At 39.8% G+C, this 20,240-nt stretch overlaps 1 protein-coding gene across 1 annotated transcript in view; it reads right to left on the bottom strand.

Moving 5' to 3' along the window:
* Positions 1–1,492: 1,492 nt before the first annotated feature.
* Positions 1,493–20,240, bottom strand: part of CDC5L (cell division cycle 5 like) — a 37,258-nt gene continuing 18,510 nt past the window's right edge. The window contains exons 14-16 of the mRNA XM_072858327.1: positions 17,993–18,190; positions 3,759–3,971; positions 1,493–1,983 (exon numbers count right to left, since the gene is read on the bottom strand). Of these exons, the coding sequence (XP_072714428.1) occupies positions 1,879–1,983; positions 3,759–3,971; positions 17,993–18,190 (516 nt within the window). The 3' untranslated portion in view covers positions 1,493–1,878. The remainder of the gene's footprint in view (positions 1,984–3,758; positions 3,972–17,992; positions 18,191–20,240) is intronic.

The following is a 20,240-nucleotide window of genomic DNA, read 5'->3' as shown; positions in this document are numbered from 1 at the left end:
CTGTAACGTGGTAAAATTTCAAACAGCGAAGTCCTCATTTAAAGTTAAATATGTACAAGCAAAATTGCACGATGCATGCAACTGGATGTATTTAATTGCTGGATTCTGTGCTGGTAACAGTACAGTTTTGCCTTTTTCCCTATGCATTTCCACAAACAGTTGCTCAAAAGACCCAAAGTGTAAGAGCTGGAAATAAGACTGATCCCTGAAGAAGTAGTGAACACCTCCACAAAAATAAAAACATGAAAACAATCCTCTAATGAGATGCCCGACTCTGGCAAATGCATGTGTTAAAAGCATTGGGAATAGCTGACAAAATTTTAAACAGTAACATGTAATTCAAGCGTGGTCTGACTAAACAGTACTCAGAGAAAGATTTTGGATGAGATTTAGAAAAGTACCTCGATGAATAGGAAATAATGCATTCACCCCTTTCAGTAATCCCATCCTCACCCTTCAGAAGAACAGTCAGAGCAGTGGGAAAATGAAAACCTGTTGAGATGTGGTGAGAGGAGAGGAGGAGTAAATAGGGAGCTTTTCTCCACACCACTCCACGGCTGCTCTGGGCAACAAAGCATGCCGAGGAACCAACTTTCAAGGAGCAACAGGAAATACTACCAAGGATCTCAAAAGTACTATGTGCTCAGGATGTACTCCACAAACCCCTAGCCGATGGCGTGCAACGGTGACCTTGTGAGCTGATGTGTCCATGTCTGAAGTAGTGAACTAAACATTCAGGGCATGCTCCCAAGCACTCAGGCTAACTGACACAGCGTAGACACATGCAATTAAGCTACCAGGGCTGGCCACATCGCCACTGCTCATTGAGCATTCCCAGTGTCCTTGGCCTACACTAATTCACAAACCATGACCTGGAGGTGCTTTGAAGACACCAGTTGATCAGAGCCAGAACAGAGCAAAGGGCAATTCTAAAAACTGAACGGAACAACTGAGTTCCAGTGCTTGTGATGTGTAAGATGTATGGACGTAGTCTCCGCAACCATCTTCCACAAGGTCTGGGCCAAGGTAGAACTGTGATGGTACCCAAGTCCTTCAGCCCACTGTATAAAAGTCAGCAGAAAAAGGTTCATCAACCAGGTGGAGGGAACATACCCTATGCACAGATTATTTTAAATGCATTAATATTTAGAAAATTTAAGGGTACATTTTGTGCTGAAATCTATGGGAAACGTTAGGCTATGCTGGGTGCTTTTATAAAACTTAAGCCTACCCTGTTTTGGGATGGTGAAGTTAAGCTTAATGCCAGTATGACCATTTGAACATCTTGATAAAAATGGGAGCGTTTAGTCACACGCACAGAGAAGAATCGGGAACATGGTATTACATGGACCACAACTATCCTGCACAGGTCCTTCCTATTACAAATTACAGTCTTGGAAAATAAAAGCAGCAGCAGGGGAAGGGATGAAAGACAATTTACCGGAAACACAAAAGAAGCCTGGGGTAGGGGAGGATTCCATTTTAGTTAAAAAGACAGGCATTTTATTTCTTAATTATTTTTTAACATTCCAGGTTTATTCAAAAGACATTATTCTGCAGGCATGTATCTTACAGGTCTTAAGACTGATAAAACACTAGGAATAATGTGATAACCCTAGCAAATGAAGACATGGCTAAAATCACACCAGAGTGATTTTTTTTTCTTTTAATAAAATTTTGGACATTTCAATCCAATTTTTAATACTGGCCAATGCCATTCATACCTAGAGCATTTGGAATAGTCCATTAAAGGAACAAAACTTGACAAGATGCAAACAGCAGACTACACTTGATTTCTGCAACTGATGGCAAAAGCTGCTGGAGAAGTATCTGTACACTTTAAAAATGTTACATCAGTGATGAATGGAATTTTGTGCTTTAATACTTTGCTTGAAAAGTCTCTTTGTCCAACATGAAGTCAGCAAATCTCTGCTGGAGCTCCTTTTCTCTCTCCTGCTGTCGCTGGACATCTTCCTTCAGACACTGTAAGGAAAACATAATTAAGCAACCAGTCAGTTTTTCCCATAGTCACACCCATGAAGATCTTTACTAAAGGTTGTATTTTAGTTCATTCAGAGGAAGGGGTCAGAACTGAGTCAAGACAATTGCTAAAATTACTTATTTTAAATATAAATGCAAAACAGAGCAGTTGATGTAGAGTATCAAGAATCACAGTTATCTTACTTCAAATGTCAGGTATCTGACCCTGTTTTTGACAGCAGTTAATATCAAATGCTTCAAAAGGAGAGATTTCAAATTGGAAACTTGCCATAAGCAGTGCATTGTATTTAAGAGTTATCTACGGATTCTTCTTCCATGAGTTTGTTCAAAACCTTTTTTGAGTAACTTCCCTAATTAACCCTGCATCTTGCAACAAGGCCTTCCACAGGCCTTCTTCCACTAACTACACAGTGCATGAAGGAGAACTACTGCTTGTTCTAAAACTGCCAGCTGCTAGTTCATTTGATCTCCCTTCACTCTTGTATCAGAAGAGACAGTAAATGTATTCTGAGGATTAGCCCTGAGTAAAGTGCCATTTACTAAAAACAGGTGCTATTAGTAGCTATCAAGCTATTTAATACATTTTTACTGTTAACTTTGACTAAATCAGTTAATCACTTCTGAGTCTGTAAACACATCTATCAGCATTTCTAAACCATCTTCACAAAATCAGTTTTAAGAACTGATGCATTCTATCTTCTTTATAGCAAGTGGTTGAGAAGATTTGAGACTCAATGGAACCCTCTCTTCTGGAAGAAAAAAAAAATTAAAAGAAAAATAGTGCTCAGATGAGTACTTATTTCTTGGAAAGCAAGCCTGGCACTAGGTCAAGTCTAGGACTGAGTCTTGGTTGAGGGTTGCCTTGTTAGCTGAATAAAGCAGAGAAGAATATCATGGAGATCATTAAACAAAGAACAGTGGCTCTGAAGCATTGTTTTCAGGTATCTCAGTGTACCTGTTTCTGCTAGTTCCAGGCTGAAGTTAAGGCTGCTTAAGAGAAAGAGGTATTTTCCTCCTCAAAGCCATGCCAAACAGATAGAGGCTGGTAAGACAGGTGGTGCTTTTCAGGAGCAATGGTCCAGATCACACATGCACACGTTGTTAGCCAGGAAGAGGACTGCAGGCAAATGGCCTGAACTCTTGAGGATGGCTCAAAACCATAATTACAGAACAACTTCTCAGCTTCTGAAACTGAGAGTCATGTTTAAATCAGTACAATAATCCCATTTCAGTACTGGCTTTCTAAAAGTCCAGCCATCTGCAAGTCTGACAACAACGTTAGCTTCAGGGAGTAATACAATCAACATGTGAAAAGAAAGAAGAATCTCCTGTAGTATATACTAGCATTTGGTCCACTGACTTTTAAGGAAGTAGGAGGCTTTACACAAGTTTCAGATCTACCCTGAGTTCTAACAGTAATTAAAAACAAAACAGGCCAAATTGAGATAGATATGGAACTTCTGCCGATACGCATTGCAGAAGATTAATAAAATAAACCACGCAAGGAAATAAAATAAAAACAAAGTTAAAGAACACACTAGTAGATTAGTCCCAGCTTCTAATATATATATCACAGAATCTTTGATATTGAAGTGAACGGCAGAGGACTCTGGTAATAGCCAAAAGTATAATTTTAAAAGACCATTAAAAACTTGATACAAACTCAGGCTGTGAACCTCAGAGCCCATGCATTGTAAAAACGTCTTTTCCACAAAGTGCTTGTATTTGACCTAAGGTATTACATTTAGGAATCTCACCTCCAGTCTCCGAGGGATTGCAGCATCTTCATGTTTCTTCAGTTCCTCAAAAGTACGTAGCTCCAGATGTGCCTGTTCAATTTGGTCCCACAAATCATTCAGTTGTTTGATGAGGCCCATTGCTCGAGACTGATAACCACCAAGCAATATCTTCAGCTTCTTCTCCATCTTGGCAGCCCTCTTTGCTTCAGTTGTCATGTGACCTCTGTTTATCTGTCAGAAGGAACCCAAGAATTGTTTTATTCATCCAGAACTCAAAAATCAAGAGGGAAAAAAAAAGTAGCACAAATACATCTGTGGAACCGTATCAGAGTTGATAGAGTTCTTTGCTTTCTATTAACAAATCATGCTGCACATTTTACAACAACCTAGATTTCTGGATTAAAACCCTTACAATGTAAATATATTATTCCAGGGGTGAAGTCCACTAGCCAAAACAGGGGTGATGACACACTATATGAGTACAGCTTTATAGACAGGAATTGTTGAAGTTGCGAAGCTCAGTAAGCAGCCAAGTCATACGATAGCTTGCTACGCCACATCCCACTTACACAGGAGAGGTTTCTTTGTCTTAGTAAAGGAAAACTAAATAAAGATATTATGTTCCTCCTTTTCAAAATTATATTCTTAGTCTGCAAAAACAGCCACATCTTTCAATCCTTCTGCCTATCCCAAAAGGATTCACCTAAATCATATTCCATAAAGTAAAAAGGCAATTGGGAACGTTAAGGCAGATCTGAATCTGTGTCTCTGCTGCAGAGAACCGTAACGAAAACATTTAGACTGGTCTGAGTGGCAAATGAATGGCAATGCTGGGGCATGGAAGCACTGCAAGGAACAGCAGAAGGACTATTAGAATGGTAACTAAATCCTACCACCTATTTGCATGCACTTTCTCAGGACAGCCACATCAGGAGACAAAGGACTAAGACTAAATCCTGTTAACTCACAGAGGTGGGACAAGATGGATACACCAACTACTGTCTGCTTCTAAAAGGTATGAAAGGCAAATCCAAAAAAACCATGGTCACCATCCCAAGAAGAACCCAGCTGCCATGATAAGAACTCAACAGGTGGTGACTCGTCATTCCTGGTGTCATCAAAAAGCATCTCAGAAAGACCGCTTGGATTCAAATGTCTCAGTAGCTGAATGCTGGACAGATTACTTGATTAAGTGTTCCAAGTCAGGTTGGACGGGGCTTTGAGGAACCTGATCTAGTGAAAGATGTCCCTGCCCATGGCAGGGGGGTTGGACTGCAGGATCTTTAAAGGCCCCTTCCAACCCAAACCATTCCATAATTATGACTCTTAGTGTTTGTAAGCATGTGAGTATGAGACTGCCAAAAAGTGAAGTTGGTTTTATCTTAAAATAAAGTAACCTCACCTATCTATAAGATCTCCCATTCAGCTCTCCTACATCGCTGTAATGTTGCAACATTATTCCCTCCTGCACCATACCAAAAACCTGGAGCTCCCCAGTGGTCTCTCTGGTAACACTGCTTTTGTGCAGGGCTTTTCCCTTATGGATCTCACAGCAAGAAGGTAGGATTATCTTTAGCTAACAGACAAATACTGAGACAGCACAAGGTCAGTGGCAAAAACCAGAAGCAAACCCCCCCCAATTTACAATCCAATAGCGTACACAACAGATATGACAAAGTGATGAGATTAAAATGTGGTATCAAAACCACAAAGCAATTGGCACGTTAGACATGAAGCTCTCCTTCCTGCATCATTCCGGTAAGCGCTACCTGGTGTGCCCTGGATTTAGAAGTCTTAGTTTCCCTAAAGCTGGCCAGGTCAATCCTCTAAAACCATAATCCACACATAATCCATAAACGGACAAGTGATACAAATTACAAACTTCTGCCAACTGGGACACAATACAAATAAGCATATTCAAGTTAACATGTTATAAATGTTTATAAACATTTATAAATAGCAAAGGTAACAGAAGCCTTTGTATATTTTTATACATTTATTCAGTGGGGTAAAATTAAATGAGCAGTAAAAGCATGAAATAGCCATTGGCATTTTTAAAGCCTGATAGATGGCATCAAAGAAATCTGTAACACTGAATCACAAACCAACAAATAACACAGGACTATACCACTGAGCAAAACTGTGGAGACGTGTAGCATTTCACATCTCTAAATAGGGACATAACGTTCCTGGTTGTTTTTTTTTTTTTTAATTCTACTTCCTTAAAAAAAAAAAAAACAACCCCACCCTTTTTTCAGAAAGCATTGTGTGAAAGATGCCAAACTCAACAAAAAATGAATCAGGCTTCTCAGATTATGATTTTTGCCACAGTTAAAGATATGTTAGTGCAGCAGATGAAGAAAAATGCATAAATTTCTCGAGTGTTAAAATATAAAAGCCTAACTCAGAACCACAGTGGCTAAATCACCTATCCTTGCCTCGTTTCTTTAAAAATCAAAGCTTTGCTGGTGAACGTTCTTACATACAAAGGAATTACCACTGATCAACCAACAATCAACCTACAATTACCCAAGATATCATTTTTTACCAATGAAACTAAACTCCATTGGGAAGGAACTACTTTCTGTCCTTCACAGTAGTAACTACAGTCAGCCAGACAACTAGGACTAGTGCAGCCATCACAGTCTTATGCACCAAGCTATCGCAAAGTGCATTTCATCAACCTTTCAACTGTCCAACTTTAACAGAGTACATTCTATTATACAGCTGTATGTTTCTGTAAAATGCCCTACTCCTGAACAATCTATTCACTCATTTAAAACAGTTTTAGTAGGTGGTGCAGAGATAAACAAAGTGAATGGTCAAGGGAGCAAACTGTTAATGGGTGAGTGAAAGAGAAATTTGACTTTCTGAGCTGTCTAGTTTGCTCCTGGGGAGAGAGATGCAGACTGCTATGCTTTTCAGATTCTGTTTGCAATGTAGACTTAAGCTATGCCCAAGGTGCTTTAAGCATACAGAAAGGCGCCTCTTTTTCAATATTTATATAAATCTAGAGAAAATTAAATAAATAGATTAGGGATTTGTGAGGATACTCTCTGATGGAAAAGTATGAAAGCTTTAAATGTCTTCACTGGTAAATAATATGCTATTACTGCAACAACAAATACAGCTGTGCGGTAAATGAACTATTTTCCAATTACTGTTTCTTGGATGAAAAACGTGTGTTGAGAGCCACTGACATTTAGAGATCATGGAATAGACGGATGCACAGGCAAACAGAATTTTGTTTGTAACAGAGGTCTAATGTAACAAAGATCAATTGTCCCATGTTGTTTCACAGCATTACAGACAACGTAGAGTATGCTTGGTGTGAAATGAAACTTCAATCAGAATGTCACTTTTCTAGAACAGGTTAAAAAAGGCCATTTAGAAAAGTTCCACTCTTCTCTCATCCCGAGTGACGATCTGTCAACAACCTAATTTTCTAATAAAATGTTAAACACTGAGTACCTGAGGACATGAAATACAGTTATAAACGCTATCTCCACTGTACAGAAAAGAGACTGGATCAGGGCACTGTGGTGAGAAGTCCTCAATTATCTGCATGCTCTGAGTATCACCAGTAGCAGTGGCAGCACTGGGTTGGTCTCCCACTTTTACACACTTCAGCTGGGATTCACTTTGCTTGGCTTTAGACATCAACATCTGAGCTTGTCACCCAATGTCTTTCCATAATCAGGAGAGAAACTGGCAACTCTAGGGCATGGCTCATCTGATCCAGGGCCTCAGAATGAGACTAAGCATGCCACTGAGGTGCTCTTCACTGACTAAGATGGGAGCACAGACTGCTTGCTCAGACACCGTTACCTAAGGTCAGGTGGAGCAAACCCACCATAAGGGTGTACTGTTTTAATGTATGGGATATAATAAAGCATTTTTTCTCTCCAAGAAAACCCAAAGTCAGTTCAAATCTAATGCTTATTTTATTATCAGACCCTGATTACTTAAGCACTCTTAAAATCTTCAGATAATGAGAACTGGACTTAATATTTCTGAGTTGTTCTGAATATAGATTCTTACTTTTAACTACTAGAGCTCCTTAGGTTGTATACTGCTAATTCAGCCCTTGCTATTCTACTCAGTTCCTTGTCTATCTTGGATTATCATAGGCCTTACTGCTGTAAAAAGAAAAAAAAGAAAAGAGGAAAAAAAAAAAAAGAAAAAAGCCGCCCAAGTATCTAAACCCAGAAATAACAGCCCTTTCTTCCTTCTCTGCTTATAGAAAGAAATGTGAACACTCACCACCTTTCCTCCTCCCTCCCAACTACAAGATTTTAGGACCTACTACGAAAAGGTCAAAACGAGGTCTCAGCTTTTGTAACAAATACTATTTATTAAAAATTGCTGACTGCTGCATTAATGCCAACAACTGCATATAATTTTAGTTCAAGCTTCGTAAAATTTTAAGGCTCAGATACCAAGCTAAAAATTCCAAGCAGTTATGAAGAGGTGTGTTTAAACAGAAGTCTACATTATTTGCTTAAAGCTAAGAAATAGATTTCAGTAAAATCTGACAACCATTTCCCCCCTGAACCTAGCAGAAAATGTAAAGACATTTGAAAGATTTCTCCACTTAGTTATTTATTTTGTACTGCTCCTTGGCCGGCTTTAGTTCCACTGACTTTTGTACCAGCTATGGCAAAATGAGAACAGCATGTACAGACATGGGGTAAAATGATATATGATGTTAGGGCAAGTGAGAGCGCCTCATCCCATCCCAAATCTCTTAATGTAAAAGCCTTCCCTCATGCCTAGTAGAGCTGTGTTCAGTTTTTACTACTACACTAGAGATCCAAAGAAGAGAAACCAAAACAGAGCAACAGACATAATCAGAGGTTTATAAAACATGATCTAGAAAAGGGAGACTGACTGAAAAAACAGGGGGTTTGTTTTTTCTCCATCTAACAAAAATAGAGAAAATGAAGAAAGATACAACAACATGTTTTAAATATCCCAAAGATCATCGTGAAAAATTAGTCTGTTCTTATGTCCACTGAGAAAGGAAGAGGGATTTAAATTTGGCAAGGAAATTTTAGATAGGAATTTAGTTGTAAGGTTTAACTAAGGACAACAAAGAACAGGGAAAGACTGCTTATGAGAACAAACATCCACTGGGAAAGATCGAAGAAAAACTGACCCTGAGGAAGGAAGGGCTCAAGTGCCTTCAAAACTGCATTTTCACAATTCCTCATCTCACTAAGTCTACTGAGGACAGCCCTCCTCAGTTCAAAGGGCTGTTTCTCCCTGTACTGATTGTTTTGTTTTCCTTCCATTAAATGTGGAGCTTCTGGTAATCCCTAAACAGCATTAAGCTCTCGTCTTCTAATTGATCTTCTTAATCATGCCCGATGGATAAAAAAACATGGAAGAAAAACTGCTGCATGTTCTTACCAGAGCCATAGTCAAAAGTAAACCAACTTGTCCTGTGACCTTGGAGAATCAACATAATCATCATAAAGCTGCTTAGCTTGTGCAGAGAAATCCTCTGCCAGCTTCAGCTACGCTGGCTGAATACGTTACTCTTGGAACCTATATAGGACTACTCCAAATGTTACTATAACTTCCTTCCTCACCTCAGACCCACAAGTGGCCCTCCCATACTCAATTCTGCTGGCAGGAGCTGGATTAACTTAATTTAAATAGCAGGGTTTGTGAACTTGCCTCATATTGACTCAGTCAGCCAGAGTATCTGGAATAAGACAATGCACACTAAGATGACAACCTTCTGCTCAACACCAGGTTACACCAAACAGGTTTCACCAGCATTTCAAACCAGCCCACGGACAAAGACGACCATAACACTAGGGCATCCTCTGTGCATGTTTAGGTGATCTGCCTTTACAAGCTTGATGGTGCACTCTACAATAGCATGTTTTTAAACAAAAAAATCAGTAATTGCTCTACTTAAAAATATTTTTCCACTTCCATGCTCTTGGACGGAATTCTCCACTTTTTGGCTTGAAGCACTGTTTCACCTGTCTACAGGCTGACCAGACAAAACTCTCTGCCTCTTACCTCTGAGTTAGTAAAAGATAACAGTCAACTCTGCTGGAAATGGAGGCTTGGGGTTACTATCAAACAAAAAATTGCATTTCCAGTGTAGAACAATATGGGCTCAATCTATCAAACTGACATCAGCACTAGCATTAGTTCAGCTAATCAACTGAAACCCCTCCATGGCTTGACACAATTTCAGCACTCTGCTGTGACACTGAAGATGCTTACTTAACGTACGAGGATCATTAAGTAAAGGTGCTGATCACCATCAGAGCAGTCAAAAAGGGACAGAGTGTGTAACTTTCAAGAGATGACAAAGTGGGATTTAATTCTAATTGACTGGTATCACACAAAGTTTTTCATGGAAAGATTCAGTCATAGGTGATGCTCAAATTAAGGTTACTGCTGGTACGCACCTGCAACTTCACAACTGAAACCTGACCAAGTGTTCAAAGTTTGCATGGGAATATAAAGCTACTTTTCCCCAATTTAATAAGGAAGTCTCAACATAAATTCCTATGTTGAACTTTGTTATGTAGATCATATATCATTACGACTTACTGATAACCTGCAGGCGGCTAGTCTCTCTACTCACAGTCAAAACATAGAGCAATCTCCATGTGAACTACGTTTCAAAAACTATGACGACTTCCCGTCAAAAGTCATAACACGAGTTGGTAGGACTTGAGTAAAGACAGTACAGGGTACATCCAGAGCAAGTGTTCCCACATAAACTCATAGCATCCAACTACCTAGATCTAGAATAATCCAGGAAGTTACTGGATAAGTTAGCAGTCACTGCTGACCTCCAATGATGACATTAAAGCCCACTTTGAATATTTTTATTTGGGAATTGCTTCTAGGACTAGCAGTATTATCAGTGATACCCATATACCACAATCATGGTAGAAACATGTTTTGAAGAGCACAGTTTAAGAAGAAAAACAAGTAATTTATTTTTACTAAGCTTTTCTGAAAACTCTCTACCTCTCCCTGGGGAGAAAAAAAAAAAAAACAACCTACAGTAAGATCACAGACAGCAACAACTACCTTAGGCTAACAGCTTTGATTAACTGTAAGCAAACATGGGTTCCTGCTGTGTCTGATGAGATAATATGGCAGCGAGCACAGGGTAATTACGCTCAAAAACTATCCCTGCAAACTCAGAGTTCTTGGACTGGTCTCTTCCAGAGAAGAGGCTAACAATCTTGTGGAAGCTCACACAATAAACAAGTTAGCAAACAGCCTGGTTGCCTCTCAATACATAGCAGAAGCCCCATGATGAGCTTGCAGCAGTCACTAGTACTCTATTCCAGCAGCTACTACTACACAAGTATAAATGAAGCAAGCTACTTTGTGAGCAGCAACTCACATTGGCCCAACATTCACAGGTTCTGACACTGCTTCACATTAGGACAGGCTTTAAAGAGCAACAGGTCTGCAGATGAGGTGGCTTCCCGCAAAAGACCGTATCAATTTATATTTTTCTCTGTCCAAACACAATTTTCAAGAGTGATGGTGTGCAAAGGCCCTTTGCAATGAAGAGCTTTGTCAATGCTGAACTTTATTCCTAAGTACGTAAGTTTCCATTATGAACTACATTTCCACATCTGAAATCTGATTTCACCAACCACCACAGAGGAAATCAATGGTTTTAGACACAGAGGAAAAAAAAATCCCACCATACTATGAGCAACTGGCCAAACAAAAGTAACTGCTATGCAGTCTAAGCTTATTTTTAAAGAACTTTTTCTTTGCTCATTTCCAATGTTTTGGCACATCCTGGACTGAGGAGATGCAGAAAAAGACTTTTTTTCTACGCAAAAAGAATTATCTAGTCCCCCCAAATTATGACTTAACCCTAGAAAGGCTAGCACAAGTCCAGTTTGAAGACAAACTTCAGACTCATAGGCAAGATCACAGAAATACGAACATGAAGAACCCTCTTACTGGTGTTTATCTGCTTCCTTCCAAGGTCCCAAAGTAAGTCAACACTAAGAGAACTGGTATAAAATCAACTAGTAGCATTTTGCTCTGGAAATAACTGTTTAACAGCAAAAGTATAGTTCTATTTCCCAAAGCTGTTCAATTAGCAGTCTGAGAAATGTCATTGTTTTAAGAGTTGACTAGTTGCATTTGAATAAAACTTCCTGCTCCTTGCTCATGGTGCTGAAGGTTTCAGCAGGGGAGGGGGGGGTAGCTGCTAACCGTAGATGTAATTTGTGGGGCAAACCAAGGACGTAATAAGTTAATTTACCTAAAGGACGGTGAACAATGGGGGTTTTTTCCAGACTTCTAACACACAAAGATGCAAGGCACCAGCTTGACTCAACAAGCTCGAAATGGAAAAGACAACAACTTTCCAGGTAGCGCAAGTACACTTAAAGATTTAGCAGTTTTAGGTAGTGATTTTCAGTCACAGGTCTACAAGTGCTTTGCAGACAAAACTGCACAGAGACCCAAAACGTAGACATTACTTCTGTTCCAGTGACAGAGGAATCAAGGGAGGCATTAAGACCTAGTTTCATTTTACTGATCTGAAGTGCTGTAGGTGCCTCTGAAATAAAAAGGGAAAAACAGGAAACTCGAGAGGGAAATTCAACTCTTAAATGGGCCAAGGTACTCTCAGGAGGTGCCTTGTCTCTCTACCAAAAACAAAGGGAGCCTAAGGCAATTGCAGCTTTGTTTTAGTCAGGAGGCTAAAATAAGGTGTATCGAATCCGAACTCATGGGTCTTGCTCAAAAATAGGCAATGAATACTCACCTGCGCTAGAAACAAAACACAAGTTTTCTTGCTAAATCCGTTTATCCTCCCTGGCAGTGTATTTTTTCTTACTGTAGATATAAGTTCTCCTTGGCAATACAAAACTTTTTATTTATTGCTTTCCTCATTATAAATTATGGGTCACCTTCATTGTGGATCTCACAAATATTCCAAAATTCTGCAAGCAAAGATGTGATGTGTTATAACTAAGCTGATCTAATATCCGGCTACTGTGGAAAGGGTTCTGCTGCTTAATCTAAAAATAATTACTTTTCTGCCAATTCAATGAACTGATCCAGATTACCACAGAGTTACAAGAGCACTGGTACAAGGTCAGAGGTAATGGCAGGGGGCAGCTGGAGAAAAATAAGTAGCACTGACCCTTTTTGACACAAGCTAAAATATTAGAGCATTCTAGCTATAGCACAAACTACATGGTAACCATTCTGGTAAACAGTAAAAGTGTTTTCACACACAGGTAAAGGCAATTCCTAAGGGATCTGCCATATATCTGTGTTACCCAGGAGAAGTATATACCCTCCAAAACTGCTACACTAAATACATGTACTCTGATGATCAACTGTACATTAAGCAGAGATCAGACACTGCAACAGTGGTCTTGCATAAACAGTCAGCTCTATCAGATTCTGATAACCCTCAGATGTGACCCTCTGGTACCAACTACACTTCCAACAGACCTTATTAAAAAAAGCATATTCCACAAAGGCAACACACTAGTACAAATGAATATATGTGACCATAAAAGTAGACTACTCAGGGATTCCACCATATTTTAGTTTTATGAGTAATTTCTCTATTCCTAGTCTTATAAATTCCCTTATTTTCTCCAGGTGTTTTCTCAGTAACAGCACACCTGAAAATCCAAAAGAAACCGCAAGCTTTAGAAGCACGTAAACTAGAGAGAAATTAAAATACAATCTCCAATAAACTAGTCAATGATACACCTTGCAGCAGAGTGTACCATGTAACCCATAAAACTCCAGCTAAGCAACTGGTTTTCAATGTAATTTAATTCAGAGGACTTGGGCTGCAACCAAAAGCAAAAATGGACACTTTGGTCTGGTAAATTACCATCTTGGTGTATCTTGGATATTGCAAAGAACAGATAATTTACTATGCTTTGTGTATACAGTGTAACTAGAGCTTCCCCCTCCCCTGTAGACTTTCCATAGTGTTCATAATTTGGCAATCAACTGAAATTATGATGGTAATTACCGCAGTTTTAATAAAAATATTTGTATGCTGCAAGCCAACATTATGAACCGTCTTCAAAGGAGAAGTAATGCTGGCAGGAAGTTTCTACGTTACAAACTACAAAGTGAAGCAACTAGCTTGTTAAATAGATGCCTCTACTACCTCATTTCATCTGATAAGGTTCCTAGTTTAACATACACCTTAGGTATGAATGCTTTTATTTATAAATATATTGCTTGGAAGAGAAGAGAGTACAAGGTATTGCAGAGAACTGAAGCAGTTACTGAACGCAACTGCGAGCATCAGAAAACTCCCATTTCTGAAAAGACTAGCTCTGCAGTGTAGCTTAGCCTTGAGCAAATATGCTAGACTTCTAGAAGCTACTGGAAACATCAGAAAATTCCACCAGGATTCAAGCAAATCTAAGCTGTACCACAGACACATAGTGAGGTCACAGGGATTCACTCGCATGGATCTAAAGCTCCCGATCTGTAACGCAAAAAAGTTCACATGCTAATCTTGTAACACTCTTAAGCCACATTAAGTAACACATTCAAAGAGTCCAAAACCTTCCAAATAAAGGAGAAGTGAAAAGTATTACTAACACATAGCAGTACATTCCAATATTAAAACTATTGCTGAGTTGTGCAGTACTGCTGATGATGCCTGGACAGGATATCTAGCCAAACAGAAGCTCTCCACAACTGCTCCACTTTGCCTCCTCAAGTCCATCAATAACAGCACAAATCTGTTTGTGATATCAACATCAATTTCAGAAAGATAAATGTCATGTCAACATATACAAGGCTGCCACCACTAAATCACTCAGGCAGTGAAAACAGGCCAATTAGAGAAAGACGACTTTTGTCCACACCATCAATCCACCCAGTAATCTCGGAGCAATGAAGACAGCACTAGAAATAGCTGGCTTTTTTGCCCAGGGTCTGCAGGGTGTTAGCAGTCCCATATGGAAGTATTAGACAGTGACTACCTGATGTGCAGCTGTCTCCAGCAAATAATCGCTAAACTCTCATGTTTTTTTCTTAATGATCTTAGTGCAATACGAAGGGGAAGAGGCAGCCCCAAAAGCTGACCAACATCAGTTTCTGTTGCTGGCAATATCTATTTTACAGTTTCTACTCTTCTCTCAAAGGAAGTTAAGAGTACAAGCAAGTATCTTGGGGTATTGAAAGCTGAGCTAATATCCCTGCTTTTCATTAAGGTTCCCTGATACTTCCCATTAAAATATCTATTTCAACTGATATTACTTTCAGACAATTTTCCTTGGAAAAACATTAAAATGAAGGTGGGTTTTGCCATTGCCGAGAATGGGTTCGGAAAAAAAAAAAAAATTTGCTGTGCTTTTTCATTGTATATTCGTTTGTTCATTAAACTGCTATGCTTTTTATTTATTATTTAAAAAATTATTCAGCTGGTGACCTATACTTGGAAAACTGTATTTGTATACCTTGTTTTTAGGAAGAGTTTTTTAAATAGGTCAGGCAACAGAGCTGCACTAAACTGCATTTTGCACACACTTGGGAGAGATTTTCAGCTCAAATTTAACTTTGCAAAGAGTCCACCTGCACCGAACAGCGAGCTGTGAAAGGCAGCGCAGTGCTTTCACTGCACCTGCAGCTGTGGGGCACGGCAAGCTCTGCTGGCTCTGGGTGCGTGACTGAACTGGGGTCTGTGGTATTTTGAACACATACACAAGCTCGCTCTCTCACTTTACTGTAGTGCACCAAGCAATTAGCCTTGTCTAGCAGCGCTCCAAGCTCCCAGCTAATCTGAAGAGATGTAGCTACATTAGCGAGACATGGAGTCTCATCGCAGCAACTGGTCGCAGACACAGCTAGCTGGATTTTGTTAACTGTCTTCCATGGAGTCCCATGCAAAGCTGGTAGCAAATGAAACCCATTTTTTTTTCTTGGCAAGACCTCCGGTTTGTATTTTGCTTCCTGGGTGACTGTCTTGTGACTACAGAGCAATGAGCACCTCCAGAATGAACAAATGCAACAGGAGTTTGACAAATGGATGACTTGACCTTAGTTTCTTTGCTTCAATATATCCTTAATGAGCATACCATCACCAACTCCTCATTCAAATATTGGGAGGAGATGAACAGAAATCAACAACACAAGAAAGCCCACACAGAAGTAACCAATTTAGATTGCAGAAATAGCGTGCAGCATAAATGCACAGGGCCACACACTGAACAATAAAGAGAAAACAAAATATTCAATAGCTACTCATTAAGCAAGTACCATCCACCCTGTGCAGTAAATGAGTCTGTGGAAAAACTAGTCTGTAATCACGAAATTAAAGACTGTCTCATAATGCATATGCATAGGCAAATTAAGGCTGCCAGAGTAAGGCTGTTTGTGCATTCCCCAACTTTGACTGTTTGACTTTGCAACTTTAATAATGCACTTCTAACGCAGTTCTGGGCGTAAGATATTTAAATTTCAAAAGCATTTGTACACAAATTAGGTACAGCCCTCAGATTGCTGGCGTGATGCCAGCACAGCCCCTGCTGCCATGCAAGCTGGCTGCTGCTGTGCTCAGACACCGTTTTTGTGAAAATACGAGTAGAGCAGAGGGTGCGAGAGCGCGTCGGGCAGCGTTGGGCAAGGCAATGGTGCTCTCTGCTGGGTGAGCAGCAGCAGCACAAGTGCTCTGGCAGCAATGCTAAACGGCTCGGCTCGGCTACTGGACTACGTGCAGGTGAACTGCTCCTGGCCCCAGTGGTTGATTAACAGCTGTGGAGTCTATACCTGAACGACATTCTTGATGGACAGACTTTACAAAACACACATTCACGCTGTATTTCACATGTATGGATCAAGTGAAAATTCAGCCTTTCTGGCCTCTCTCTCATGTTATTTCTGTGGTAGTAGCTGTTTGAAGAGGTTTACTTCTAGCAACAGTAGCTATGTTGATGTTAAATACAGAAGAACTTAAAAAAAAAGTTTCCTTTTACCATGGAAAAAAATAATCTCATGCCTGCATAACTTAAGAGAGACTTCTAGGCTAAAACGGTATTTTGGAAAACAGTTGACGACTTACTGCAAGTCTGAGCAAAACACATGTTCTGTGGGAATAAACAATTTAAAACCAGCCTACCTTTTATCATAAAAGCTGTGTATTTTTGTGTGTTGTGTGGAGTGTTTGGGTGAAACTCTAGAGAGGGGACAGGGCAAGGGAAATCACTGTCAAAGGGTTTGAATTGCTTTCTTCTACTTAGTGCATCATACCTCAGATAATTTCCTCTCCACACACACCTCCCTCAATCCCTGGACACCTTACCAAATCCTAATGCCTCGCTGAGTTACGGCCTGTGACTGTTGCATTTTCAATGAACCAATGCAAGAGTGTTGACACTGGAGAATGCTGTACTCTACAACTCAGCAGAAAATGATGCGGTTTCAATTCTTGGTCTCTTAGTACCAGTGCCCTGCCACAGTACACAAACTGCATGCAGACACAGTGGTGAGACGTTGCTATCTGAACCCTGCCATTTTGTACTTGCAGAAAATATTAGTTATGCAAACGCACAACAGCAAACTCAAAATTTGAGTTTAAAAAGCACTCATAAGGAAGCCTACTATCTCTTGATAAAGTGGAATGGGATCACAAACATCCATTGTTCTCTTTTGTGGAAGGAATCACTGGAATTGGCAGAGGATGCCAGTCTGGCAGGAATTCAGGACTACCTGGACATTCATGTATGTAATAGTCAATCAGAAACCAAATCTTAAGTTGGAAAGAGAACTTGAGAGCAGTTTTGGGACAGAGACGTTATTTTTAAGCATCTTTCTCTGAAGTATCTCATACTGGCCACTATCAGGGACAAAGTGCAAAACTAGAAAGATCAGGTGTCTGATCCGTTAATAAGGGAGATTAAGAAAACAGCAAAAAAGCCACATGGAGTTGAGAGAGCAGAACCTGACCTACTCTCCAGTTGAGAATAAAGTGGGCGAGATGAGCAGTGTTACAGCTAATAGTGCAAAGAGAAACTGTGTGTAGGAATACTCCAGGGATATTTTATGAAAAGGAGGATGAGAGCAGGCGATTTAAAAACGTCAAGAACATCTATGAACTCCCCAACAACCTCTTCAAAGGAATCCCACCAAAAAACCCAAATTATTTATAAAGGAACCTGTAACTCTTACAGAGAAAAAAGAATCAAAACATACAGGGAGAAAGTTAAAAAAAAAAGTGGGTGCAAAAAGCAGAAAAAAGCAACACTGACCTCAAGCCTCTTTTCAAGTGACTCTATCCTGTCTTTTTTGCTGGCCAAGTTAGCTCTTGTGTAGCGGCTCTGTCCAGGCAGGTATAGCACTTGGCTGTAACACTCTTCCCACACCTGGTTATAAGCTTCACTTGAGAGCTCTCCATGCCCCATTCCTTGCTTTACCACTTCCATCTCTTGTGCCAGTAGGTCCTGTGCCTGTTGGAAATGATGAGAAATAAATTGCAGTTACAATACACAGGATACAAGAAAATTCCTCTTGTTTTCAATCCTTCAGCGTGCAATTCACAGGGGCAGTTTCTCTTTTCATACTAAAAGCTCACCATCAGGTTAAGCTAACTATGAAATCTAACACAGATGCTGTGGATTATAAATGAAACCCAGGCTAGAAGGCTACTCACAGCGCAACTATCCCTCATTTTATATAATTTGGCCAAACCTGACATCACTCTGCTGTAGCTAATGAAAGCTGTGGCACAGCTAGATACTTTATCTTGCTGCAGAAGAAGGGAGATAAAAGCAAGGACCTTGAGGGGAGGGAGAACTGTACAGACAGAAGCAGCTGTTTATGAAACAAAAATCACTTTTCATTTCCTTTTGCTTGCCCTTCTCCACACAACCTGGAAAGCCAACTCTAAATATTAACGGGTGAGCTGTATAAGCTCCATTGCAGGAAATACTACTCTGACTTTAACTAACACACATTCTGTTGCTAGAGAACTACTAGCGAGATATGAGCATTCTGCTGTTTCCAGTTTAGTTTACAAAGTAACTTACAGTGAACTGAAAAGATTCATGTTGTTCTCACAGCTCTTAGTATTTCTAACAAAGAGCCTGGCCCACAAAACTACATAGGCAACCCAGGTCCTTCCAATTTTATTTGTAACTAAAAAACTAAAATATATCTTTGTGATCTGGACTTCATTGGTTCTAAGTGCATGTCCTCTCTTTCAACAGGATTTATATGTGCACCACAAACTTCCATATCAGCAGTAGATATCTCACTGCAAGCAGACATATGTTTTATAACAGCATACTGCCCAGAAAGTAATTCAGGTATCACCAGATTAGATGATTCCAGGGATACGGGGGAAAGAAAAATTAATTATTTGTCCCTGATGGTCAAGACAGATAAAATAAGGGTACTCTAACCACACCTAACAAAGCTAAATCTTACAAAGGTTCACTTTCAATTAGCCTCTATTTGTACACCGTGAGGAATTACTTCAGGCTATTTAGTTGTGGCACCAAAACAGTTCCACAGTTTTAAGAGCTCAGCACACTGTGCTTAGCACCACTGCTAATCCTTCCCAAAAGAGCACTACACATCAGTAAAAGAAAGGAGCATTTTATGAAGGGATTTTAGTAGGAAGATGTTCTAAGAACAAATTAAGAAATAAAGGAAAATAAACAAGTCCCAGATGAGAGCGCAGAGATAGGAAAACTTCCTGGGTTTAATTTGATTTTAGACAAAGAGGGAATATTATGCTGAACGTTAGAGAGCAAGCAGAAACAAGGATGCAAAAAACTTCTGCCCATCGGTTAGGAGACAAAATTTCCAGGGACTCGGAAGAAAGTTTCCAGACAAAAACTACTGGACTGTGTAATAGTCTCTAAGGGAAGTGATAGAAAACCTAATTCTCGTTGCACTTCAAAACAACCAGAGAAAGCACTCAGAGAGTGTTCCTAAGGGAACAATCTGATACTGGCAGGGCAATGAAATTCATGATCTAACTGTATTTTCCATCTTTAACTTCTCCTGCTCAGAAATCTTGAAGTATAATTTTTCATTTAACAGCAAATTGGAAGTACACACTGTTCAGTGTTTCTCATTTTAGGCTCTTGAGTCATTGGTCAGATACGGTCAAGGAGACAGATTTAAAATCTGCTTGTATATCTTTAGAGTCACTTTAAAGTAATATGGGATTTAGGTGTAGAGATAGCACAGCTATTGTCAGAACGCAAGTCTCAGATAGCAGGAGTCTGCCTAAAACAGATGACTTGGTGGCACGTGATTTTGTCCTTTTCACTCATTTTTATTCCTGTAAGCATTTGGTCAAAGGTTACTGGCACAACTTCAGAGGTGAAACTCTTTGAAAGAGCTAACCACAGCACTGTGTGTCTGAACTGTCTATCTGTCACTTGGCAGCAAAAGGCAACATCTGTAGTTGCTTAAATAAATGAACAACCCGAACCGGAACCCTTGGTACAGCACTGCTATTTAACTTGGGATTACAATGCAAAACAG

This window comes from Ciconia boyciana, chromosome 3 (assembly GCF_034638445.1).
Source record: "Ciconia boyciana chromosome 3, ASM3463844v1, whole genome shotgun sequence".
NCBI classification, from domain to species: Eukaryota; Metazoa; Chordata; class Aves; order Ciconiiformes; family Ciconiidae; genus Ciconia; species Ciconia boyciana.
The sequence above is the reverse complement of the archived record's forward strand: the minus strand, read 5'-3'. Positions and strand labels throughout refer to the sequence as shown.